The 27,654-nt window shown below is 38.3% G+C and overlaps 2 protein-coding genes and 1 long non-coding RNA gene across 5 annotated transcripts in view; 2 read left to right on the top strand and 1 right to left on the bottom strand.

Moving 5' to 3' along the window:
• Positions 1 to 354: 354 nt before the first annotated feature.
• LOC128619086 (uncharacterized) lies at positions 355 to 1,131 on the bottom strand. Its single transcript, XR_008387875.1, has 2 exons — positions 624 to 1,131; positions 355 to 526 (listed from the first exon to the last, which is right to left on the bottom strand). It is a non-coding gene; the product is annotated as an uncharacterized LOC128619086 (long non-coding RNA).
• A 13,440-nt stretch (positions 1,132 to 14,571) lies between these two features.
• Positions 14,572 to 22,331, top strand: sall4 (spalt-like transcription factor 4). Its single transcript, XM_053642967.1, has 4 exons — positions 14,572 to 15,045; positions 17,103 to 19,586; positions 19,679 to 19,983; positions 20,115 to 22,331. The coding sequence occupies exons 1-4, from the start codon at positions 14,979 to 14,981 to the stop codon at positions 20,538 to 20,540; spliced, it is 3,282 nt and encodes a 1,093-aa protein (XP_053498942.1). The 5' UTR covers positions 14,572 to 14,978; the 3' UTR covers positions 20,541 to 22,331.
• A 92-nt stretch (positions 22,332 to 22,423) lies between these two features.
• The window catches only part of LOC128619081 (probable phospholipid-transporting ATPase IIA), a 56,480-nt gene continuing 51,249 nt past the window's right edge, over positions 22,424 to 27,654 (top strand). For all 3 annotated transcript variants that reach the window (XM_053642960.1, XM_053642961.1, XM_053642959.1), the window contains exon 1: positions 22,424 to 22,834. In XM_053642960.1, the coding sequence (XP_053498935.1) occupies positions 22,758 to 22,834 (77 nt within the window). In that variant the 5' untranslated portion in view covers positions 22,424 to 22,757. The remainder of the gene's footprint in view (positions 22,835 to 27,654) is intronic.

Here is a 27,654-nt window from a genome sequence, read left to right as displayed (position 1 = left end):
TCCAGTTTGCATGAAAAATTACAGTTTACAATATTACAGTTTGCATGAAAAATCGTGATTTCGATATGAAAACTGTAACAAAATCACAAATGTTTTTTTTCCTTCCTTTCCCTAGTTTTACATGGACATGACTCTCAGAGTCCATGGCGCTCTCAGTTAATCTGAGGTGAAAATGTTGCCACAAGCCACAGTGTTTGCATGCCGGCATTTTTCCCCCCTTGTGTTCTCAGCATGTGGTTGCCCAGTACCGCAGTCATTTATAACTTCTATATTGAGTTATGGTGGGGCTGTAACAGATAATCCCAGGGCTTGTGTGTGTAAAAACAAGTCCTCCCGCAAAAAAAGAAACATCAATTCAAGTCAGGCTTTATTGTCGTACATGTATACAATGGGACGAAACAGCATGCCTTTAGTTCGCTTGGTACAAACTGACTAAAAGTGTAAATAGTGTGACGTGTTTGACAAGATCAACGAAACTCTTACAATCGGTTCAAAGCACCATTTCATAGCACCATTTCAATCAGCTCTGTAAAAGGGAAGAAAAAAAAAAAAACCTACATTATTTGCTGCTTTCTGCTTTGTTCACGAATACCCAAAGAGTTCCAGGCCAAAACAGTCATTACCTTTAGTACCAAGCCTTGAATCAATCGTTCAATGCACTGAAACAGAAGTTGGCTTCTATCCAAAGTGAACCCATTTTTCGCCGCCTGTCCGTATTTGAAGGGGCTTGGAAGCACAAAAAAATAATCAGCAGAACATCCCGTAAGTGTGAATGCAGAGTGGCAGATGTGGCCAAGGGAGAAAAAGGCTCTCGGGCCATTGTTTGGCCCCCGGGTGCCATTTATTTGGTTGCCGTGACAACAGTACGCAACCTTTATCCATTTCCCCATGCCGGACGCATGCTAATGGGAGATCATAGCTTGTATTGACAAAGATGAGAGAAGCTGAACAACAAACAGAATGGTGTGGATGAAAGCCAGTAATATTCAGCAAGCTTTCATGGCTGAGGTGCAAAATAGAGAGCTCTTATTATTTATCATCGCTGAATATGCCTGATTATCATTTCATGTTTTTAATGTGGCACGGAGAGAAAAGGATTTCTAGGTTGCTTAATGCTTAAGGATGCCCGTCCACCTCATTCCATCAACCGCATTAAAATAAGAGCGTGTGCAGTAATAGGAAGAATAGTAATCTTCCATGGATGCCTTGAAGAGAATAATGATAATAAGGAACCTCAATTTCCTGAACAGTTTTCTTATCCAGGATCAATCCAGAGATTCTGGTAAACGGTCCAATCTCCTTCTTTCTTTGCCTCTCTCTATGATAGATATCTGCGTGGGTGCTCATAAATAACTCGGTTTTCTTTCTGGCAATGATGCCATGATGAATGCCAGTGTCTTTGCTACAACCCACCACCTTTCAAATAACTTGATTTACTGCCATCTGTGCAAACAACATCCAAACAGCCCACAATAAGAGACATTCTCGCTGTGACCACATTATAATTCTTACATTTGCATATAACAATGAGCTGAATTCCAGCAGCAAGATCAGCTGCAGAGAAAGCATAAGTACACAAAGTGCTGTGAATGATGATACAGTGAAACTATGCACAGTCAATGATGCAATTTTGCGATTTAAGAATGCACACTACTAACAGTGCTGGAGTAATACGAGTGAGCGCAGGTTTGCCTCAAAAATATAACTGCCTAGCAAGAAAGAACACATTAGAGCACACAATAGAGCGAGGGAGAGGCCTGAACAAGGTTCTCCATCAATTTTCAAGTGCACTTAGAAGAGCTTAGCCTCCTGGAGTCTCTTGAAGGTCGTGCACGAATCCACAGTGTGAACAAAGCAATTTAGGGGCACCATCGTGAACGTTAATTAAAACGAGTCCGTTTGTCTGTAACGACGTATTAACGACACAAACAATGTAGACGTCTAGTCATATAACATCACGTAGCAGGTGATAGAGGAAGATATGTACGTGTCATATTACTTTAAAATTAGGAATACTAGGAAAGGTCCTTACCAGAACTTTTAATCACTCATGTATGAACCCTCTCAGAGATCAGAGCAATTCACTGTATAAAAATGTCTAGGCAGATTACGTTCTAATCATTTTGTATTAAATGTTTGGTTTAAGTTGGTCTGCAAACTACATGACGTTGTACTTAAGAGGACTGGTGCGGTTTCGAAGCAAAGGGTGGTCACGCTGGTCGAAGTACGTTGCATTGATTTGTTTTTCATTTCAAAATGATATGCAAATTAGATGTTCAGAAGAGGGGTGTTTTTTTTTTTTTTTTTTTTGCTTGTTTTTTTTCTCGGCTTTCAAACAATAAATATTACAGAAAGCTCTCATACTCCTCCAAAATGAATGAACGCTCATGAATGACCTGGATGTGTATCAGCAATTACTGAGTAGCTCGTAGCACGAAGGGTAGAATGAAAACAGAGGCTCTAGAGTACACATCTTAACCAGAGAATAGTCTGTAGAATCGCCTGCTAATACTTTCTGTTCACGATGCAATGTCAATGGCGGTTACATTTGTGCTTTTTTTTGTTTTTAAATCGTATTTGGATTCATGAATATTTGGTTTCAGCGTGGTGAAACAAGAAAAATGAATAAACACAACATACACACTCAAATACCAATCTGATTATTATTTTTTAACTGTTCGTTTTTGTCTCTCTAGCCATTTATTATGTTCAGAAACTTCTCATTGTGTTATTATTGAAAGCATCTTTGCTTTACAGAATTTCTATACACATGACTTGTGCATAGTTTTGGTTAAATTTGGCCTCAAATCCTCTTTGTTTAGCCAGTGTTGTTTGCTATACACTCAGACATACTGCTGCATGTCCTAAAATGACCATAAGCAGGTGTTTAAAAGACAATGGCGCGATTCATTTTCATTGCTTCAGGTTCTTTGGTGTAGTTGATGTGTCACGGCACCCTCACCCAGTCCACACCTGGGATATTCAAAGCTACCATACATATTTGCCTAATGATTAATGCACACCAGCTTTAATATACTGGTCAGCATGCTTTGCATGAAATGTATTAAAATGCCATGTATTCTCTTTCTGGACCTACAGCAGTATTACGAAAGCCTGAGACTGAAGTATGATTCCTAAAACAGCAGTAAATATGCAGCAGATTAAATGGGCTGAACATTTTTGTTTTATTTCTAGGTTAAAGCAAATGTAGCTACCATATTATTTGTAATTCCACTTATGGAGTTATCAAAATGACAACTTGACATTTTATTCGTAGGAAACTAATATAATATGGACATGAGTGTAAACAACTACTCTATCTATTATTATTATTATTATTATTATTATTATTATTATTATTATTATTATTGATGATGATGATTCAGTTTTAGTTTACTTTTTTTTTTGCAATACGTTCTTGCTGTTAAAATAAATATATTTTGTATTATTTTATTTTAAAAAAAAATTTAAGCTTAATATTGGACTATAAATTACTATCAAGTACAACTATATACTAATACGATAACATATTAGAATGATTTGCCTTGCTGCCAGAACTACTATTATAGAAAATTAATCAACACGTTCCGACCAATGAGAACTGAGCATTCAAGAGCACTAGGATATAATAGTATTTAGTCAAATTGAGTGTCTAAATGCATCTTTCGGTGGTGTATTTGCTGTTAATATCTAATAGGTGTCCCACTTCTAAAGCTCCTGCTAAAACGTTGCCTAATTGTTAACAGCTAAAGCAATTGCTAAATGTATTGCTGTCTGCTAATTGCTAAACCTAATGATAATCCCTGTCTAGGATATGACATGACTAAATTTGTTGCAATAGCTAATAGAGAAAGCTTGTCGTAAAGTTATCATTGATTTTTTATTGCTAAGACTGACCCATACATATAAATACATCCATTTCTCTGCGTTAACATTCTTTGTCTGTAGCAATAAAACTGTCTCACTGTGAAATAACCAGAGATTATGATCAGTCCAGATCGAAGAAATCAAAGTGTCTGCTAGCAACTGACACTGAGCATCATGGAAAATCTGTGACATCGTCTTAATTAAATCATGGGACTTTTAAGAGTGGGATTTAATGAAATTATGGCTAAAACTTTTTGTGTGTGTGTGTGTGTGTGTGTGTGTGTGTGTGTGTGGTAATAAACTGATTTTCTCTGAACTACAGCCAACTCTGTCCATCACTACCATGTAAATTGACATTTCGCCATTCATTATTAATCTGTGCAATCCATATATCAAATCAAACAGCATTCCAGTAACCCAAAGACTGCATTTGATAAAAAATCTCAGAACAGCCATTTGTATAGTATGGATAATGTATGTATAATGCCTTGCATAAGTATCCACCCCATTGAATGGTTCCATTTTGTACCACACATATGAGGGCGTGAATACTTATGCAATGACATCTTTTATGGTTTTATGAATTTTGTAAATAATTTTGCCAACTATAATGCTCCACTTCAGTATCATGGGCTATTTAGTGTAGATTCATGACATATAATCAGAATGAAATCCATTTCATTTCCAGGTTCAAGGTACTGGGGGGGGGGGGGGGGGGTCTAGTGTATAGTAAGGCCCAAATTATCAGGTGTCACCCAGATGAGGTTGGGTTCCCTTTTGAGTCTGGTTCGCTTCAGTTTTTCCTTCCACCGTCACCTCTGGCTTTGCTCATTAGGGATAAATTCGTAAATGTAAAATTTATATCCGGAATTGATATATTTCTGTAAAGCTGCCTTGTGGCAGTGTCCGTTGTTAAAAGCATTATGCAAATAAAATTGAATGGAATTGAGTTGAATTGGTATTCCTTATAACCTTATCTGCAATTTGCATACTTTTAATTACATTTTAAAAGTGACAAAGTAAGAGTTTGGTTCGTTGCTACAACATCTCTATCAATTACTTCCCCACCAGTAAACGTTTACAGCCACTCTCCTGAGATCATGGCTCAGATTTGAAGGATTGGCCCCCCATTGGCTCACAGCTTGATGGTGACTGCCTGACTGTGTGTGTGTGCTGTGACTCAATTTTCTCAACTTATCCTATTCACACCATTACGCCTTATCCAATAACATAAAACCGGCATCAGTCCTTTATACTGTAGCGGTGCTTCAGAAAGCCAGGGACTCCTAGAGGTGTGTAGAGCATCGTCAGGGGGTCTGTGACATTGTTCTTTTTAATTATTATTACTTAACGTATTTAGAGTGGTGGAAATCACATACTGTGGTGATATTCAGTCAGTTATTAGCCTGTTTGACTATTCACTTAAATGAAACAGGTTTAATCCAAGCCTCAGTAACTCAAAAACAATTAGGTCTGTCCATAAAAAGCTCTATGGCGCCATTAAATATCCAGAATATTATTATACTCCATATATACAGTGCCCTCCACTAATTTGGGTGAATATGAGCAAAGAAGGCTGTGAGAAATTGTCTTTATTGTTTAACCTTTTGATCTTTTGTTAAAAAAAAAAATTCACAAAAATACCCTGCTCTCATAGATATCAAACAATTGCAAACACAGGTTTATCAAAAAAATATATATCTTTGTTAAATATAGGTGTGCAACAATTATTGGAACCTCTATGAATTCATATGAGAAAAATATATTTGAAGTATATTCCCACTGATATTTTACATTGTTTAGTATACCTGGGTGACTAGGAACAGGAAATTGTTCAACCATGACTTCCTGTTTCACAGGGGTATAAATATGAGGTAACACATAGGCCAAATTCAGTTAGTCATTCATAACAATGGGTAAAGCCAAGGAATAAAGCTGTGATGTGTAATAATTGTTGCATACCTATATTTAATATATATATATATATATATATTTAATTTTGTGAATTTTTTTGAACAAAAGATAACAGCCTTTTTTGCTCATATTTACCAAGGGTGCCAATATTAGTGGAGGGCTCTGTACATTCAAAGAATAAGCCTAATATTTGAACACGTGGATTATGTTCATCAATTAAATCTTGTGTCATGGGTCTGTGGAATTTATTTGACAATTTAAGGCGTTTGAGAACTCCTGCATTATAGCACAGTCAGACCACTGCTGTAATCTAGCATTGTTTACGTACGTGCTGATAAGGAGCAACGATGTGCTGTGTTGACATTTTTTTTGGCTGGTCATAGTTCTTTATAATTTGAGCATTGTCTGGGAATGGGTAAACACATTCTGATTAGCCTTCTGTACTTCTTTATTTACTCAGCAGATTTTTTTCTTTGTATCCTCCTTTCATGGCTATGTGTTAGATGTGTGTTAGGTGTGTGCGTGTGTGTGTGTGTGTGTGTGTATGATGGCTTATGGTGAGAACACCTCTCCATGGGGGGCGGGCTCCGCTCACACGTTTATTGTTTGCTGATGGAAGCAGTTGTCATACTCCAGCAATGACAAAAGAAGCACTATTGTCACCACATTTCCCTCTGCACAGGAACCAATGGGCAATTCACTCATTCAATTACAGACAGGTCGGTCTTTCAGGTACTTTGTTATACATATGTATCATTTTTAAGGGAATTGTACTTTTAAAAAACAACTCAGTTACATTTCCACACACACACAAAAAAAAAAATCTATGCTTTTTACTCCTTACATTTACATTTAGACCTTCCAAATACTTCTAGATCATGACTCAAATCATACACTTTTTTCACTCACTTTGAACACACACACTTCAACCAATCATTTTTGCACAAGCACCACTCTTTCTGCTCGTCGTTAATTAGTTATTTCAAGTAAATAAAAAAAATGTATACAAAGTATGACAATGCCAATAAACATTATATACAATAAAGACATTTATATAAAATATAAATGACATAAAATCCCACTTAACATGAAACTGATCTCATGAGAAATTCATATTAATTGGTATAAACTGGGCAACGCCATTGTACTTCATTGAATTTTTACAAATGAACTCAGTTTTAAATTTGCCAGTGTTGGAAAAAAAAAAAAAAGTGCCCTAATATAATTTAAAATAATTTACTTTACACTATTAATTCATCGAGTACAATTTTAATGGTGTAAAATTTGGACCCGTACTGTCACATAAGTTTAATATACTGTACTTCCTCCTCCTCTCTTTTTTTGAAGTATGCTTATTTGTATTTCAGATCATTATCCCATACTTTTTTTTAAAAAAAAAAAATTACACTACAAATACATTCACTACACTAGCCATAGACATATTACTGGAAAGTAAAGTACATCTTGATTTGCATAGAAACTTTTCGCTCTTCTTTCTCTGAATAAAAAGTTTTGTACATATTGAAATAGTACAGGGTGTCCCAAAAGTCTCCATACATAGCGGATTATGTTTTCCACCACTTTGTCGGTTGTGTCTTCGTCAGCGGATGTACGCGGACGTCCACTTCTCGGCTGGGACGCAACACTTCCGGTCTTTTTCCCGGTCGTTTCCTGTTAAAGTCCATCAAAACTTGCGAAAGCTTCCCGATCCTGATATAAGAACGATTTAAGAAGTGTTAATTTCCCCATGTATTGAGACTTTTGGGACACCCTGTATTGTGAATCTCTGATAGTTATAGTACTTATAGGAACTTAAGCAATAATTACATGTTTGCTGGACGAATTATGTGTCGTCAGTCTCAATCAGTCAAAAATTACAGCCTCCGGTTTCGCTTTGTCAGAACTGTGTGTCGAATCACAGAAAATCGAATCGAACTCTGACTATTATCATCAAGACCACTTCTACTCGATCTACAATCACTGGCTGGGTGCTGTACTGTATGAATGTTCCTAATGTAAACGCAGCCAGTGCTAGTTTGTATGGCTAAAGGAAGAGGTTCTGGATTGGAGATGGCCGCTACTATTGTGCTTGTAGTATTAGCATTAGTGTTAGATGTAGTACATTTTACCAGTGTACTTTTGTTTTGTCTTTTCTTCTAAATAACAATTCCTCCTACTGTATATTTCTCCTCGGAAACCATTCAAGCATACTTATTTATTTATTTTTTTAAACAGAGCTAATCTGGCATCTAGAATTCTTTTCTGTTTAAACATTGAAAAATGTTGAATGAAGGGCTAATTCAACTCTTGTCTTATCGGTAGAATGTCTCTATTATGTGGCATGTTGTAAAAGAAATAAGCAAGATTTATTTTTATTTTTTTTAATGTTGAGAAGTTTGCATTTGCTTGACTGCCAAGTAATTTGAGCTTATTTGTCACTTCTGCTTGACATAATACTATCACCAATGTGTTCCGGCCATTTCTATACTCTTAGACATCATAAAAATAATCACCGTGTTGACCTGAAATATTGAGCGTTCAGAATCACTGATTTCGTCTTGTTTCTGTTTTCCGCTTAGTTTCATGGAACTTTTGTATTTGTGCTTATTTGATTCTATTTTTTAAAATATTTCTTTAAATTCTGGTGCTCTTGTGTTGTGTTTGTGTGTTTTGTATAATGCCTTGCCACAAGCATTTCAATGTGCATACTGTATGTCTTGACACAAGTGTGCAAATGATACACAACATAGCCTAGATATCGTTACTTTAAAATGATCTCGTGTCAACACAGATATGTCAGTACCATGTAAGAAAAACTCCAGCGCTGTTGAATTCCCGAATCTGGCTGGACACAAGGTGTTGATTCATTTCCTACAACAGCAGTTCGAATGGTAGTTCAGGCTGCAAAGCGAATCACAGGTTTATTATAGACAAGATGCCATTTCTATAGTAGCAACTCATTCACTGGGCCTTGATAGTGTGTGGTGGAAGCTCCACATTATCTACGCCTGATAATAAATAAATAAACAATAAAAAAAAGTAAAAAATTTCAAAACATATAGTTGTTGATATGATAAAGTTTTCTGTAAGGGGACTTTTTAAAAACTATATTCATGTAAGGACTCTCCAGTATTAGCGCTTTGTTGGTAATGCACAGAGAACATAGCACAAGTTATACAGTACAGTAACTTGTCTCACAACCATTAAAAGTCTCACAGATGTCCATCCATCCATCTTCTATACCACTTTATCCTTTTCAGGGTCACGGGGAAACCTGGAGCCTATCCCAGGGAGCATCAGGCACAAGGCAGGGTACACCCTGGACACTACGGACACCTTGGGCACGCCAATCAGCCTACCATGCATGTCTTTGGACTGGGGGAGGAAACCAGAGTACCCGGAGGAAACCCCCGCAGCACGGGGAGAACATGCAAACTCCGCACACACAGGGCCACGGTGGGAATCAAACCCCCGACGCTGGAGGCGTGAGGCAAACGTGCTAACCACTAAGCCACCGTGCACCCCTCACAGATGTCTTCAACATTAAATGTACCTTTTTAGCCAATCTGTGTCATTCATTAATAAAGTAAAAATCTAATTGCTGGTAAATTGCTATAGTATAAGACAGGATTTTCTCCAGATTCAAGGAAACTCTGCGATATTCCGAGGAGCTTGCAATTTTTCTAAATGACCACAGATATTCCACAGCTTTGGGCCAAGACGTGTCACTTGATGTCATCACAACGTACATTCAGTCAAAGCTCTTTTTGATTCACGTGCGTCAAACATGAGTACAGCTAAAAGTTCTCATATACCAACAAACATCAGTGTGAAAGACCGTGCAAAACAGTTTTGTACAATTGCAATTTTGCCAAGTAGTTTTCCACAAATAAAAAGCACTAAAAAGTCTGCAAGTTGGTAACATCATCACACCAAAATGTTGTTGATTTTGTTTCCTATATATACCCCATAGTGTTTTATTCCTTACTAAATCATTTTTTAACACATTTGCTACCATTTTATTATTTGGTTCCAGAAGCCTGGATATATTCAGTGTTCATTTAATATCTTCATATCCTCATATCTTCTGAAAGTTGGATTTTTTTACTACTGGGAATAAACACTGTGAGTCAGTCATACGGTGAATACGCTTTGTCCTCGATAATAACATCCCTGTGTCTGGCAGGAAACTTGGTGATCGGTCATTAATTAATGTTAAATAAAGCAGTGCCGTTAATTAAGCATCAGTGGCCTCATCGTGTATACACTTTCCAAAGCTGTTGGGTGAGCTAACGTACAAACTCAATCTGCATGACACATCTTCATCCTTTATTAAACGCTATGTACCCAGAGATGTAGGAAAGCAGGATGGTGCTGTTGAAATGCTCTAATACGTTTGGTATTTAGTTTCGAAATATTTAAAAAAAAAAAAAAAAAAAGTTGTTGCTGTTTTTTCCCCCGAGGACCCAACGTAAACAAACAGGATTCCAGCAGTGATGGATCTGTTTAGACGTACACATGTTACTGGTGGAATATCGGACAAACTGTTCGTTCTGACCAATCCATTTTGTTATTTTCTATGCTTCCTGTACTTAAATAGATTATTTTCAGAGCCATTCTTCAAAGGACTGACAAAAGATCAAGAGCCGTCCAAAGTAATGGAGTAATTTGATTGAAACCCTTATGATCCATTATAATCGGGTGAATGGTATGAACGAGTAACTCGTGCTGTGTTAGCTTCCTCTTGCCATGGCCTTGATGACAGACTGGAATGCCACTGGACACTCTTCAAATGCATGTGTTGTCACAAAAGCATGTTTGTAGGAATTTGCATGAGCTAACATATATGAAAAGATATGGATAATTAAATTAGGGCGAGATACTGAATTATCCATCATCGCTTCATTTGAAATTAAATGATATTGCTCTGGTGTATTAGAATCTTTACAAATATTCCCAGAGTTTGCGTATGGTTCTTATTTTTATTTACACCGTTGACCGGTTCTCGGATTATTTTGAGTCACGCTCTAATATAAAACCTTCACTTAATAACAAACAGCTTTTTTTTCTATTATAGCAGGCTTACTTTTAAGCTTCCTTTATGCGTGTGGTAGCAAAGTAGAAGTGTAAAGTGACATTGCTCATTGTCGAATACAATGTGAGAAAGTGGAAACCATGCCAGAACGCTAAAAGAATCCAGGCTGACATGTTGATGTGAAAAATCCCAGCGGCCTTTGGATTGCTCTTCGCCTTTCATGTTTTACACCGACTCCAGGAACACATGTTCAATTTACAAGTGCACTCCAAGTGTCGCACCGTTATTGTCCAGTTGCTATTAGTCATAACCTTTTAGGACCCTGGTAAAAAAAAAAAAAAAAGGAAGACCATCTGAGAGAAAGAAAAAGCCTTCGGTTCAATTAGACATATCTAAAACGTCGGAAATGAGAGTAAAACATGTTGATCTAAGCACGTACATTAAGCAGTGACTCATATGAAATGAATCCTATCAAAAACACTCCAACGGGAATGGATATTATAAGAATTTGTGTGAATTTACAATAACAGCAGGTCTTATTGATCACCAGAATGAAACTGGTGGATTTATTAGTAAGCTATCCAACCCGTTTTTTCCACATCAAATTATTGTTCTTTTAAGCACCGACTATTTCACAATCGCTCGTACAAACACGATCAAAATGACGAAGGAGGAACGTGCACAACAGTGGAATGTTCCAGTGAACCTGAAATTAAAATTTGACCGTCTTCCCTGCACCCTACAAATACACAACCTGTTGTTATTGTTTTGTTGTTGGTTTGTTTTTGTTTCAGAGCTAAAAAAAAAAATGGTGAAAATGTTCCAGAAGAACGTTGACCGTAAGTGGCATAACCTCTTCTGCCTGAAATAATAATTTCTGAAGAGATTTGTAATAAAGCAGAATCTTGCAACCTTTTTTTTTTTTTTTCCAGATACATACTAGGCTAAATCTCTGCGTGGACATTTCCTAAGACATGTATATGAAACTAAACTGGTTCAGTCAGGAAATCCGTGTAATTAGTCAACTAGGATATAATTAGGCATTTTCTAACATGCCAACACAACGTTGCTTTCTAAAAGACTTCTTGAGCTTGTGAGAAAGGACAGAGATAATGAGATCCTCTAGGTTGAAAACCACTCCCCTCTGGGGGAAGAAAAAAAGAAAAAAACACGTGAAAGAAAGCATCTGTCCATTCTGAAAGAGGAAGAGTGAGGAGATGAAACTTCTTTTCGACTCAGCACTTTGGGTTTATTACTCAAACTGTGAGAATTGTTTAGCTTGAGCGCAATCAAGGCACAGGTTGTAATTGACAGCCATAAACTGTCTAGACTGCGCTCCTTCTCCTTCCTACCTTTAGTCAGTCTGGACGTGATTGACGTTTGTTTTTATATGTTTTATAAGTTATGTCCTTCTGTGCTGTGGCATTTTGATGACTCTCCTTTATCTCAGTGTAATATCTGAAGAAGCGGTCAGAGTGGACCAGGTTGCCAGTTTTTACACGACTGTTGGTCTTTTTTTATACCATTTATGTTGATACAGTATATAGAAATATTGTAGGATTTTTTAAGAGGAAAGCTATTAGAAGGTTTCATTGTTATGTTCAGATCCACTGGAGTTTGTAATAATTGCAATAACTTCAATAAATCTTAACAGCCCGATCTATCCAATATTCAACTGGAGATAAGCCATATATTATTAACGAATTCAATCAATATATCAGGATTCTAAAATCAAATGATGGCTATCTTTAAAATCGACAGCCAGAGGTCACTCACACACATCTGTATCTTGGTTACAGTTTACAGGTGGTGGGGTTTTTTTTGTGTCCTTGTATTTTGCACCTGCTAGATGGCAAAACACCAAATAATAAATAAGATCTAAAAAAAAAAAACCAACAAAATATCAGCTCAGGTTAGTAGATGGTTTAAAATATCCTAACAAATGTATACACTGATTCCTGTTAACAAGGCACCGCATAGATCTGTATCAAACCCTCATATCAGATTTATTTTTCACCTTTACCAGATGCAGACTTAAATGTCTGGTGAAATGGCTCGTTCTGACTTCCTATCTGAATAGGCTTTAGGGCCATCAATCTACTTTGTGATAGTGTAAGACATAAACAATTGACAGAGAGAGATGCATTGGTAATGGCTGGGCCATCTATTGAGGAAGGCAGTAAATTCCTTCTCACTCCCTGAGCACTTACCACTCTCGCATTATGCAAACGTGAGCGGGGGTTCGAGGATTAAAATCCCTGTCCATTTTGAAACAGACATACTAGTGATGAATTGAGAGCCATTTTCTGTGCCATGCGGAATTTTATTCACAATCTCCGTTCTTTTAAGACCTGAATGTAATAGAATGGAAAAGAGCATCTTGTTTTATGAAAAACAAAACAAAAAAACGAAATGAAATAAAAAATTTTAAAAACTATATATGCATATCCAGTCTTGAAGACTTTGGCCAAAGTCCATTGTTGCTTTTGTGTTTGATATAGAGTACTATGAACTAAACATCAACCTCCATATTTGATCTTGTTGGGACATGTGATAAGGATACTGTGATGATCAATGCACCACTCGTAGATTATTTTAACCATTTTACACTACCTATAAGCTGTGTATGTTTATATGTTTATGTTAGACTGTATGTGTATATATATATATATATATATGTGTGTGTGTGTGTGTGTGTGATTCTTGTCAAATAAAGTGAGTCTATATATTGTAAATGTTTCAGGCTTACAGCAAGTACAGGCTGATCTATGTATTTCATTGTAATGAGCAAGGGCACACTTTTATATGTCTTCGTGTTATCTTGGTTTTATCTATGGTTTTCTTTTAAATGCAATATTACACACACACACACACAAAAAGACCTTGGTCCAAGATTACCTTACAGGTTTGTTGCGATGACAAAAGCTTTAACTTTGATTTTCATATTTAAATCAAAGGATGATGACGCACAAAAAGATTTGACTTGAACCCGAGACTGTAAAAACGAACTGGTGTCTTTTTTTTTTTTTTTTTTGATGATGATGATTATTTAAAATGAATTCTATAAATAAAATAATTTTAACAAAATATCTCCTAGAAGTGTTTTTTTTTTTTTTTTTGTTGCATGTCCAAATAACCATTGTTTACTTGGTTTGGTTGTGTAAAAACACATTTCTGTGTATTTTCAGATCACATTTCTGCTCTTTTTTTTTTTTTTTTTTTTTAAATCTATGAGTCTAATTCTGATTGGATCTGAATCTACACCTTTCTATATGTAAATATAGTCAGACAGAGCGAGCGAGCGAGAGAGAGAGAGAGAGATTAAGGAAGGGTGTATGCATTATAAGTAGCCTGGACAAATTTGTAATTTTCCACAAAATCAAGGTTTTGGAAAAGCAAACATTACATATGAAGTTCTAGGTGCTGTAAGTAATATATATATATATATATATATATATATATATATATATATATATATATATATATATATATATATATATATAAAAATATTTATACACCTATATATATATATATATATATATATATATATATATATATATATATATATATATATATCCATCCATCATCTACCGCTTACTCCTTTTCAGGGTTATATATATATATATATATATATATATATATATATATATATATATATATATATATATACATTTATAATTGTTACTGTAAATCAAAAATATTTTCCTTTAATATTTAAATTATTTTATCTGGATCTTTCATGTCCCCTGCTGGATCACTGTAGTGTATATTCTGGATAAGTTTTTATGCAACATTGCTTAATAATGATGAAGTAACACTGAGCTCTTTCTGATTTCTGATCCACGCCTGCACTGATTTCTCTCTCCGCCCTCTGAACACGCCCCCGCACTCTGATTGGCTCTTCCCGGCTTCTACTCCCGCCTCCTTGTGGCGCTCTGCTTTCCTCATCAATGAAGCCTATTTGAATAATGTGCAAGCACTTGGACTGGAGCCAATCAGCTGTCAGGGCACCATGATAAATCGCAATGCATTATTGATAATAATAATTACTTTGACATGCGCATTTCTACTTGAAGGGCTAATTTCGGCCGACCTGGAGAATTTACTAAGGCGAAGGAGTAAAGCGTGTTACTATTTGCCCCAGATGGTGGTGTAGTCTGCCATGTCGCGACGCAAGCAGTCCAAACCGCAGCACATCAACTCGGAAGAACCCGGTTCATCAGAAAACGGTAAGAAATTTGGGAGATATTACTATGGTCATGGAAGTGACTTTTTATTTATTTATTTATGTATTTATTATTTTTTAATATATATATATAGCTGAGCTTGTAACCTGTTCGGTGTTGCCCCTTGAACGCTATCAAGTTTTAAAAAAAGCTTTTTTTTAAATGTGTGCTAATGATGTTAAGTTAGTGGTAATAACTAATTAATTTCAATAGTTATTTGATTCTACAATTTATTATTATTATTATTATTATTATTATTATTAAAGAAGTATTCATATCAACATATTCTATGTTGGTACACTTTAAAAAAAATTATATATATTTTAGGATTTTTTTAGGCTAATATTATTAGCAATATATGTATATTGCAGTTTGTGTAACTTTTTTTTTTTTTTTTTTTTTTTTTTTTTTGTAACATTAACTTGTAATGTAATAAGTTTGTTTGGGGTTTTTTTTTTTTTTTTTGGGCATATTTTTTCATCAGCACTTAAAATGAAATGAACCCATTTCCCATCCAGGTTTGCTCCTAACTTTTTATTCATTTGTTTTGTTAAACCGAGGCTGTGCATTGATGCTCATGTGGTCAAACTGGGAGAAAGTTCTAGTCTACTAAACTCTCCTGTGGCTAATATTAAAATTCCGTGGTCGACATAGTTTTTAGATGTGGGGTGTTTTTTTATTATTATTTTTTGTCGATATATTTATGGATACAAAGGAGATCAACAGGTTTCTGCTCGAAACTTGATTCCTGGAACAAAGTGGCCACAAAAGCAATAAACCCCCACCTCAGTTAAAATGTATGAGTTTCTTTAAGCTTCGTATGGAGGGAGGTTGGGGGATGGGGGTCGAGTATTTGTGGAGGTGGGGGGTCAATGGCTGTTCACATATGTAAACTGTAGACCAGGTTGACCCATTTTACATGCGCTTCTGACTGGCTCTTATTAATTAGCTACAACACCACCGACAAAATCCTGAATCTTAAAGGGCTAACCTGTGCTTAACTTGTGTACTCCTAGTTTATTTTTTCATTCCAACATAAAAGCTTTGACACGCGCATTATATTATTGCAGTAAATATGACCTCGCGCTGTTGTGCTCTTCATGTGCCCTTTTTTGGTCAGCGCGCCCCCTTGTGTCGATGTGGCTCTTATCTGATTTATCTTTACCTGCTGAAGGATTTAACCGTACTGATTAAGAGTTGCTAATTGCCAAGTTTTTTTTTTTTGACTGTGTGTGTGTGTGTATATATATATTTAATCTTTATCTTTTGTATTGAATACAGCCCTTAAAGTGACACTAACCTGATCAATTATGTAGTCCCCCTCCTTACTAAGTTTGTTTAGATAAAACATGGCGACGAAGCACATAGCCTCATTTCCCCTGTAACACGAGCTGCAACTTGTGTGGTATCTGGTTTTTTATGAACAATAATAAAAAAAAAAAAACACCAGGATGCCTGTTGAGCAATTAATGCCTTTCTCAGTTTCGTTGCTGGAATGTTAATGGTCTCTCTCTCTCTCTCTCTCTCTCTCTCTCTCTATGCAAAACGTTTGGACGACGAGCTGACTGAAATCTCAGTTTAAATGCTAGACGGACCGTAAGACTAAAAATGTCTGTGTCTGGGCCTTGTAATATAAACTTGGGGGGGGGGGGGGGGGGGTCTCCATTGTGGACTGTGATACTTTATACACTGATTAAGCTTACCTTAATCACATTACTTTATAGACATGGCACTGATTAAAGATATCCGTATCCAATCTAAATGAAGTTATCTGCTGAACCTTTCAATATGATCAAAGTATCATTTAAAGTGTCTGGTAAAATGGTGCCCAAGATATGCTGATTTGATTGACTTAATAATAATAATAATAATAATAATAATAATAATAATAATATTATTATTATTATTATTATTATTATTATTATTATTATTATTATTAAAGTGTGTGTGTACATGCATTTTGATGTATTTCTCCCCTGTGTCCACCATTCAGCTGTCTCGCTTTCTCTCTCGCTCTCTCTCGCTCACTCACTCTGGATGATGTTTGTTTATTGCTGCAGGGGTTCTACAAGATGTCCATACAGAGGATGGGCATGAAACCAAGAGGTGTCGAATGGAGGAAACAAGAGTCTGTGAAAAATGCTGTGCTGAGTTCTTTGATGAAATGGAGTTTCTTGAACATGAGAGAAACTGCACTAAGAGTCAACAGGTTGTAATTATGAAGGATGGGGAGGGGGGTGAAATACCACTCGAGTTCTCGCAACGCTCTCCTGAATTCCAAAGTGATCACAGCGATGGGCGGTCTAGCAGTAATTCTCAGTCAAAGCACAGCACGGAGTCTGCCGACACCGTTGAGGACGCGTTGAATTTAAACGGAGACGGTGACTCAAAACAATCCCAGGAGGATATGTCCAACAGCATTGACGTTGGTTACATGGCGGTGTCCAAATTGCAGGACTCCAATGTTACTCTTGAAGCCATGCCTGCCACCAGAGTAGCTGTAACTCAGCACTCATCTAGTTCATCTACTCAGAAGTCTCCCTCACCGTTGTCTCAAGATGCCCTTCACGCAATACCCATGATCCTTGAGCAGCTGGTTAGTCTTCAGCAACAGCAACTGCAGCAGATCCAGCTGACTGAACAGATTCGGATCCAAGTAGCCATGATGACACCACAGAGCGTCCAGTCTGCAATGGGAGCCACCGTGGATCCGTTGAAGGCACTTGGGGCACATCTTTCCCAGCAACTTTCAGCTGCTGCTGCTCTAATCGGAAAACGTACAGGCACACAGAGTTTGTCGTTGGAGGCTCTCAAACAAGGCAAATTACCCCAATCCAGTAGCATTCCCACATCGCATGCTGGAAGTGTTGGCTCCATACCCCTGAAGACCGATACAATCAAAGGGCTCCCAGATCTAGCAAACAGACTTCCTGCTTTACTTCCACAATCGCCAGCAGTTATGGCATTCCAGAGCCCGTTTACTAACCTTGCAGCAAACCTAGATCCCTCCAAAAAATGCAAAAACAAGCTGCATGGCATCGCAGAGGTGAAGAATGGCGGTGGTGAGCAGATGTACAAGCATAAATGCAAGTTCTGTGGAAAGACCTTTGGGAATGACAGTGCCTTGCAGATTCATTTACGCTCACACACTGGTGAAAGACCATTTAAATGTAACATTTGTGGAAACCGTTTCACAACTAAAGGAAACCTTAAAGTGCATTTCCAGAGGCACAAAGACAAGTACCCACACATTAAAATGAACCCACATCCTGTACCAGAGCACCTAGACAACATTCCTACTAACAACGGCATTCCATATGGCATGTCGGTGCCCATGGAAGAATCAAATATTTTAGACAACAAACCAGTGCTTGGACTCCCGTCCACAGGTATCCACTCCTCATCAGTGCTCCAGGGATTCAAGCCTTCTTTTGATGTTCCAGTGACTGGGGACCTCTACACACAAAGACCCTCCTCATCTGGCAGTGATGGTGCATCCATTTCATCAGGCATGTTCGGTAATGACGTTGGACTGGACCAGAGCAAAGAATCCTCAGATGCACTAAGTAGCCTGCATCAAATGAATGGTAGTGGTGTCCTCAGTGAAAATGGGTCCGGCACAGCCAAGCTTCAGCAAATGGTGGATGGCCTGGAGAAGAGGACCAATGACCCCAATGAATGCCTCATCTGCCACAGAGTGCTGAGCTGTCAAAGTTCCCTTAAGATGCATTACCGTACCCACACAGGTGAGCGACCCTACAAGTGTAAGATATGTGGCAGAGCCTTTTCTACTAAGGGCAACCTTAAGGCCCACTATGGTGTCCACAGGGCAAACACTCCCCTTAAAATGCAACACTCTTGCCCAATTTGTCAGAAAAAGTTTACCAATGCTGTTGTGCTCCAGCAGCATATTCGAATGCACATGGGTGGCCAAATTCCCAACACTCCATTGCCCGAGAACCAATATGAGGGCCCTGAAACGATGGAGTCCAGTGTGACTGAGAAGAACATTGATGCAAGTGGGCTTGAGGAGAGCATGGAGGAGCAAGATGTGGATTTTGACAATCAAGAGAATACAAACAGCTCAGAGCCTACTCCTACATATGCTGCCAAAGTGGATCAGCCGTTCAACGGCTCACCTGCCATGTTCACTGGAATTGCTGCCCTAGAGAACCATATGAAAAGCCTCACGTCATCTTTGAACTTGCAGCGGCAGAGCAGTACTGCGTCTGAGAGTGATGGCGGGCCCAAAGAGTCACCATCCACAGCTGGAGACTTGGACTACAAGAATGGACGCAGTCCAGTTGTATCAGATTCTGCTTCATTTCACTCCTCATCGCCAATAGATGGCCAACTGGAGAATGGACAGTCAAAATCTCCAGAATCTCTAAACCCAGATGATTTGGCTGTAGGAGCTGCCAGAGTGGAGTCTGATGGAGCTCAAGATTTCAGTGAAACAAATGGAGCCCTGGATTTGACTTCCAGTTACAGTACAAAGGCCATCAAAGAAGAGCCGGGTCTGTCATTTTCCAGTGGAGAATATTGTAAGTTGGTGTTCAGTTAGCTTTTTAGGTGATTTTTAAAATGCAATAACTATATGGAATCAGTTTGGTAAATAAGTCTTTATGCTTTACAGCTGCTGGGCATATGCCATTCATGAGGGTGCCTCCAAGCCTGGTTAAGTTGGAAATGCCAATTCCTTCTGAGAATCCAATTGGTGCCAGTAATCAGCATGGGTCACAGCCATCCCAGGCTACAGGAACTCCACCGTCCAGCTCGAGTGCCCCTCGCCGCTCTGCCAAGCAACATCTGTGTAACGTATGTGGCAAGAACTTCTCCTCGGCCAGTGCGCTGCAGATCCATGAACGTACACACACTGGAGAGAAACCCTTTGCTTGTACCATCTGTGGTAGAGCTTTTACAACGAAAGGAAACCTCAAGGTAACTTGTAATTGTATTAGTCCAAATGCTTATTTATGCACATAAATGTTCAATTTTGTGATTTTTATGAACCCATAAGAATCTTGCTAGTGGATTGTTTTGCTGACATCTTTTTAACACTTTTATTGCAGGTCCATGTTGGAACACACATGTGGAATAATTCAACAAGGCGTGGCCAGCGTTTGTCTTTGGAAAACCCTATGGCGTTGATGGCCATGGGTGCCGAGTCCAAGATGATCCCGGACATGTTGCAGCCCCCGAAAGATTTGATCTCCTCACCGATGAATTTTGACCCATCGGTATGGAATCAGTATGCTGCTGCTTTCTCGAATGGGCTGGCCATGAAAGCCAATGAAATTTCAGTCATCCAAAATGGAGGAATCCCACTCCCTGGAAGCCTTGCTGGAGGCCCTTTTGTTGGCTCCACAGGAGGCTTGTTGAAGATGGACTCTCATTCGGGCATTCCGGGGACGGTTGCTGAAATGGAAAAGAATGGCTCGGAGAGCGTTGTAAAATCACAGTTTTCACATTTTATGGAGGAGGGCAAAGTGAATTAAGATCAGAGTTTTCCTCAGTGATTTCAATGACTTCTCTACCAACTTGTCAGTAGGCACAATCAAGGCTGGTTCTTTTGCGTTGTTTATTTGTTTTGTTTTTTTGCTTTTTCAAAGTCATATAAAATGTCAGAATATGAGCAACACTTTGATTTGTGGACTTTAACATTGATGTAACTACTGTAGTTATTACTGTTTCTTTTTCTCTAATATGCGGGTATTTGTCAGTAATGTTTCTAGAAGTTGAATGTAATTTGTTTGTTTTTTTTTGTTTGTTTTTTTACTTGAGAATTTTCCTTCCAGAACTGTTCTACTAGTGAGAATTTATGTAAACTACAGTTTTACCAGATCTCGCTGTAAATCGGTGTAGGCTACGATCTCACCATTATTTTTAAGTCACATTCTTCTAGTGCCATGTTCCTGTTTTGGTGAAGCTGTGCTCAGTGATGAAATGTCTATGGCACATTTATTTCACCGCTAATCCTGGGTAGTGTAGAATAGTTGTATAACAGTTCACTGAAGTTCCTGTTGGTTTCAGACTTGCCTGTTGAAGTGACTGGAACCTAGATTTCAAATTAACTTATTCTTATTGAATTGCAGTGTCTCTTCTATCTGCTCTACCAAAAATGTAATATAAGTGCCTCTATGTGGTGCCTTTTTTTTTTTTTAATAAAATAAAAACACCACAAGATTATAATGAAGGTTCTTTGCAGATCTTTTGTTTATGACCAAAGTGTACTATATCTTTTACATGTAGCTTTAGAGTATTGTTTTGAGAAATCCACAATAAGCATTTAATGTGGCATTTGGGCCTTTATTCCCATCAGTGGGATTGACCAACACCTTTTTTATTTGAAAACTTTGTAAGGTTTTCCTTTGTAAGAGCCAGTACAACGCTGAAATCCCTGCACTTTATTTCTCTACATGCGGCCAAGATTTAGTAGATTTTAACTGGAACATCTGTTGACCAGGGAGCTGTTTGTTTGCTGTTACTTTTTAGTTTGTCTTGTTGTGTAACTTTATTTTTTTTTTTCTTTTTTCTTCTGCACAGTGTTTTCTGTTATCTTAATTTTATCCATGTAAGCTGCGTTGTTGTAGATGTCTGGTTAAAATGTGCTACTCATGTGTTGTATCAAGGGAACCAGCAAACAATTTAATAACTACTTGTCATTTTGTTTTGAGAATCCCCCGGCCCCTTCTCTGAACAGTTTGTACGCTGTAATGTGGCTCGGAAACATCACCTTGGGTCAAACATCTACCTCAGTCGGATGCCTTTTATTATTCTCGCTCTACTGACTTGAACGTGTGTGTGTGTGTGTGTGTGTGTGTGTGTGTGTGTCTCTTGTCAAGTGCTCTGAATAGGTGATGTTAATGGTTACGGTCTTTCCAGAACCTGCTGATTTATTATTTTTTTTTTTTTAAATTTTCTTCTAGTAATGAATGTATCACTGGACACTTTGCACAACTCTTGCTCAGAATGGAACAAGCTACCCTCGGAAAAGACTCCTGTACTTTGTTTTTTTTTTTTTTTTTTCTTTTATATGCATTGCCAAGTTGTGCCTTTTTGTGATTATTTTTTTTTGAAAAAGGAGAAAAAAAAAAAAAGATTTGGTCGGCTCTTGGTCAGAGGGGTCTTGTGTTCTTTAAATGCTGAGTCTGTTTTAGGTTTGTTTACAGTGTAGCCCTTTTTGTAAATGTTTGCATCCCCCCTCCCTCTCTCTCTCTCCCTCCATCCTCTGGATATATTTTGAAAAATAAAAACCAGGATCTTTCAAACCAAGCCTCTGAGCCTTCCATCTGTGTGAAGAGCATTTGTTGTTTTTTATTTTTTATTTATTTTATTTTTTTTTGGGGGGGGGGGAGGGCGCTGATTCGAGGGATGTGTGTGTGTGTGTGTGTGTGTGTGTGTGTGTGTGTGTGTGTGTGTGTGTGTACAGGTGATTTATTCCTTGGACGATACAAAGAAGCACAGCTTGCCAGTGATCTGAACCATACAGTAGTTGAATTTATTCATCTGCAACCATCATATGGATGTCTGGAAGGGGAATAGGAGTCATTATACTCGTGGATGTGCGGGGGATAATCTCACCCCAGTCGCGCTCATGTGTCAATGCTTTATTGAATAGCCGACTCCAAGCTCTGACAGCTCTAGCTTGCTGTTAGCTTCCGCCCTGCTGGGAGACACGCCTGGGCAGATTTCACAACCGGTATCAGCCCGTAATGGCCGGAATGACGGACAATATTCCTATGCAGCCGGTACGGCACAAAAAACGCAACGACAACAAACACAAAATGGGGTAAGAGGAGCGTTCAATGGCGCAATCGGTTCTAAACAAGGACATTTTGTCTGTTATTGTTGCTGGGTTAACCTGCTAGCTTGTCAGCTAATTCGAGGGGGGGAAGAGTCTGGATATATTCGCTTGTTTATCGTTTCAGCAGCTTGTTTTGAATTGGTGAAATAACGCACTCGGTTCGTTTCGTTCTGTCAACTAGGAATGATTTTAGCTAGTGAACATAACGAGCTAAACACCATGAACACACCTACATCCTTGTTCCGGGTCGTGCAGGTGCTAGCTGCTGTTTTCAAGCCGAAATGTTCGAAACATGGCAGGTTTTTAAAGCAAGATTTGTAAAACTATTGAACGCTGCGTTTCGTTAAACTGAGTGGAACCCGCTGGGTATGAAGCTGTACCTGTGAATGACTCGTAATAATCAATATTCGAGTCATCTTGTGTTTTTTGTTTTGTATTCTTTGGTTTCAGTGGTCGCAGATTCGACACTGAGCTTCACTCTAAAGCACTGCTGTGTAAAATGGACATTTTATCTGAATTATCCTGGTATTGTATGCTAAACAGGTACTCCGTGGTCTAATATGGAACTGAGGATGGATGTGTATTTACACCCGTCAGCCATGACATTAGAAACCACCTGCCTGATTATTGTGTAGGTTCCATTTGTGCCATCAAAAGCTCTGAGCTGTCGAGGCATAGACTCGTTTGTCCAGAACATCCGGAGATGCTCGATCGGATTGGGATCTGGAGAATTTGGAGGCCGAGTCGACACCTTGAACTCTTTGTCGTGTTCCTCAGATCATTCCTGAGCAGTTTTTTCACGGTGTGGCAGGGCTGAAGAGGACTCTGTCATTAGGGAATACTGCTGCCATGTAGGGGTGTACTTGGACTCCAACAATGTTCAGGTAGGTGGTACGTGTCAAAGTAACATCCACATGAATACCAGGACTTAAGGTTTCCCAGCAGAACGTTAACTAGAGCATCACACTTCCTCCGCCGGCTTGCCTTCTTCCCATAGTGCATCATGGTGCCATCTCTTCCCCAGGTAAGCGACGTACACGCACACGGCCGTCCACATGATGTAAAAGAAAACATGATTCATCAAACTAGGCCAGTTTTTTTATCTATTGCTCCATGGTCCAGTTCTGATGTTCACGTGCCCATTGTAGGTGCTTTCGGCTATGAACAGAGGTCATCATGGGCATTGCGGCATGACCCTGTTGCCGGTTAACAGACTGTCCTTCCTTGGATCACTTTTGGTAGGTACTAACCACTGCATACTGGAAACACCCCACATGACCTGCTGTTTTGGAGATACTTTGACCCAATCGTCTAGCCATCACAATCTTGCCCTTGTCAAAGTCACTCAGATCCTTACTTTTGCCCATTTTTCCTGCTTCCAACACGTCAACTTCGAGAACTGGCGGTTCACTTTCTGCCTAATATATCACACCCCATAACGAGGTAATCAAAGTTACTCACTTCACCTGTCAGTGATTTTAATGTTATGACTGATTGGTGTATGTATACTTACAGTTCATTCTTTCATCTTCAGTCAGGGTCGTAGTGGTTAGAGCTTATCTACTGGGAACACTGGGTCTGAAGTGGGGGCACACCCTGAATGGAATGCAACTCTGCCCCCATGCCACCATGTCATCCTGTACAAATATAATTAGAATATATTTTCATCTGGCACCTTTCTTTTACATAAGGGACACTGTGTAAACAGCCACACATTCTGCTATTACAGTCACATGACCATCATTTACCTCAGCCAAATGAGGTATATGGCGGTATCAGCAGGCTAATGCTCTGAAATATCAGAAAATGGAAAGGTGTTAACAGTACCTAGCACAGGTGTCAAATACGTGTCAAATACAACTACCATGGATGCCAAATGAGAACAGAAATGTCATTTTGTTAGATTTTGGATTCTGTCTGTTACCAGAAGCATTTCTAAGGCTCCATTTACTCGGAAGAACCTTCAGTTACTTGTACATTCTTCAAAAAGGGTTGTTTTTTTAAACAGTAATAGCCTAGTGCCACCCTTGATTTTAATATGTTGTTGTATGAATGTGTGTGTGTGTATGTGTGGTTGCTTGAATTGGACTGGCATCACACCTGAGGTGTATTCCTGTCTTGCGTCCAGTGTCCCCGGATCCACCAAGACCCTGTCCAGGATAAAGATTGAAGATGAATAAACGACTAATACATTATACCTTACAAATAACACACTTGACTTCACTTAGAAATAGCCAAAGCACTTGTATTTTATGTTGTTTAAAAATGAAGGGAAGGGAATATTAGAACTTACCATATCTAAGCAAGTCATGCCCCACCATCTTCTATTTGCAATGGAAATTATTTGAAAGAATTGAAGGCACTTCATAATGCAAAGAGGAAGAACACTGTCATTTTTTTAAAAACCAAATTCACATCCCCCACTGTACTCAGTATATCTTCATTTCCATGAATAGGTACTTTAGTAAGCGGCTAAAACACTTAGATAATCATTTGGTGCTACTCTGTATTATATTCTGACATGTAAGAAGAAAACGCTGTGTATTCAGAAGGTCATTTTTATTCAGATAGGAGTTGACAGAGAAAAAAAAAAAAAGGCCCTGTATTTTGTCTTGTCATCGTTGTCTTAGATATGAAGCTTGTTTGAGAAGGGAGGTGGTTAGTAGATCAGTGTTACACTATACATGGCTGACGGACTTCGTGTTGAATTCAGTGTCTGGTTTAGAATGGAAAAAATGGCTGTGAAATAAATAAAAAAAACCCCTGAGATTTGAATTAAAAGACATGCATTTTGTTTATAACAAAACCCTCAGCTTATTTCCCTCTGAGTATCTTTCCAGATGTAATCTCTTCTGCCTTGGTGATAGTTTTTGTCATGACTGTTGCTTATGGTTAACTATATTATTCCTCAGTTTGTGAGATTGCATTATTCATAACAGCCTTGTGTAGCTCTCTGTTCTTGCGTTAGTTATTCTGCAGTTGTTTTGGTTAGTTCTTGTAGAAGCTGTATCAGTGTTGGTTCTTACAGTGCGACCGAGGTAACATGGTGGTTAGGCTGTGACCGTGCGTGGTCATGAATTAATATACTGAGGAAATGAGTTAATATTTTGAGGCCACAAACTACGAGATGACCGGGAATTGCGTAACTAAAAAGTTGTCGTACCGCATTGTGTAACTTGAGCCTATGAGTTAATATGTCGCAGGAACATCATTCATAATACGCAGTCTCTAGTTATTTATTTGGGGAGAGAAATCTCATAAGGATGACGGCAGCTAATGCTATGCCCATGTGTCGCAATGCCAGTGACTTCAGTAGGACGTTATGCGTCATTCCAAAACATATTATTAAATCATCGGCCTGCTTAGGTTCCTGTGGCCACAATGGTGTAATTGAACTCTCAGATTTAATATATCAATTCATGGCCATGAGAAACTTCATTCGTGGACTCGATGTGTTATCTAGCGGCCTCAGTATATTCATTTGTGGTCATACCTTATTAAACAAATAACCACCACGTCACCTCATTGGCTCTGTAGGTTCCTGTAACAGCTGCAGAACTCTCCAGAGTTTATCTACAGTGCTGTGAAAAAGATTTCTTCTGTTTTTGTGTATATATATCGTACTAAATTGTTTCAGAAATTAAAACAGAAATCTAAGATCAAACAAAGGCAAGCTGAGTAAGCACAAAATAGAGTTTTTAAATGATAATGTTTCTATTGAAGCAAAAAAAGTTATCCAATACCAATTGGGCCTGTGTGAAAATGTATTTGCCCCCGTAGTTACTAATTCCCCAAGTCTATGAAACTGCATTGATAACGAGGTTCAGCTGGACTAGACACAACCAGACCTGATCACTGCAAACCCTGTTCAATCACATCAACACTTAAATAGAACTTTTTCAACAGCATGAAGTTGGTTAAAAGATCTTATCTAGTAACACAGTATGTGAAACACATTCTAGAAATGATGAGGAAGAAGGTGATTGAAATACATCAGTCTGGGAAGGGTTATAAAACTATTTCAAAGGCTCTGGGACTCCAAAGTACCACAGTGACAGCCAGGTAAAACGGGAGGAAAAAAAAAAAACACACAGTAGTGAACCTTCCCAGAAGTGGCCGACCTTCCAAAATTCCTACAAGATCACAGCGATGACTCATCCAGGAAGGCACAAAAGAGCCAAGGACAACCTCAAAAGGACCTGCAGACCTCTCTTGCATCAATAAAGGTCACTGTTCAATTAGTTTTTCACATTGGTGATAGGTGTTGGATAACTTATTTTTTGCTTCAATAATAAAAAAAAAAGCTATATTGTGTATTTAATCAGGTTGCCTTTGTTTTATGTTGTATTTCATTGGAAGATCTAAAACGATTTAGTATGAGATATACGCAAAAACAGAAGAAATCGAATACTTCCTCACAGCACTGTAAATTAATTCATGGACTCGATGTATTATCTAGCGGCCTCAGTATATTCATTTGTGGTCATATCTTATTAAACAAATAACCAGCACGTCACCTCAGTGGCTCTGTAGGTTCCTGTAACAGCTGCAGAACTCTCCAGAGTTTATCTATACAGGAAAAGAAGTTCACCAATGTTAGTGAATTACGTACTGATTTAGACAAACAATACAAAATGACTGCGAAGTTACTGTTTACGTAGAATAGATCTTGCCTGTGGTTGAGGCTCGGAGATACTTTTATTGCACTAAAGTGAAATAACGTCATTTTCATATCATGACCTTCTTCCCCTATTATACGATGTCACTGAGGCCACGGAATCTCTCTGGAAATTCACTGCTCTTTT

This window comes from Ictalurus furcatus, chromosome 15 (assembly GCF_023375685.1).
Source record: "Ictalurus furcatus strain D&B chromosome 15, Billie_1.0, whole genome shotgun sequence".
Lineage (NCBI taxonomy): Eukaryota > Metazoa > Chordata > Actinopteri > Siluriformes > Ictaluridae > Ictalurus > Ictalurus furcatus.
This window is presented reverse-complemented; position numbering and strand designations above follow the sequence as displayed.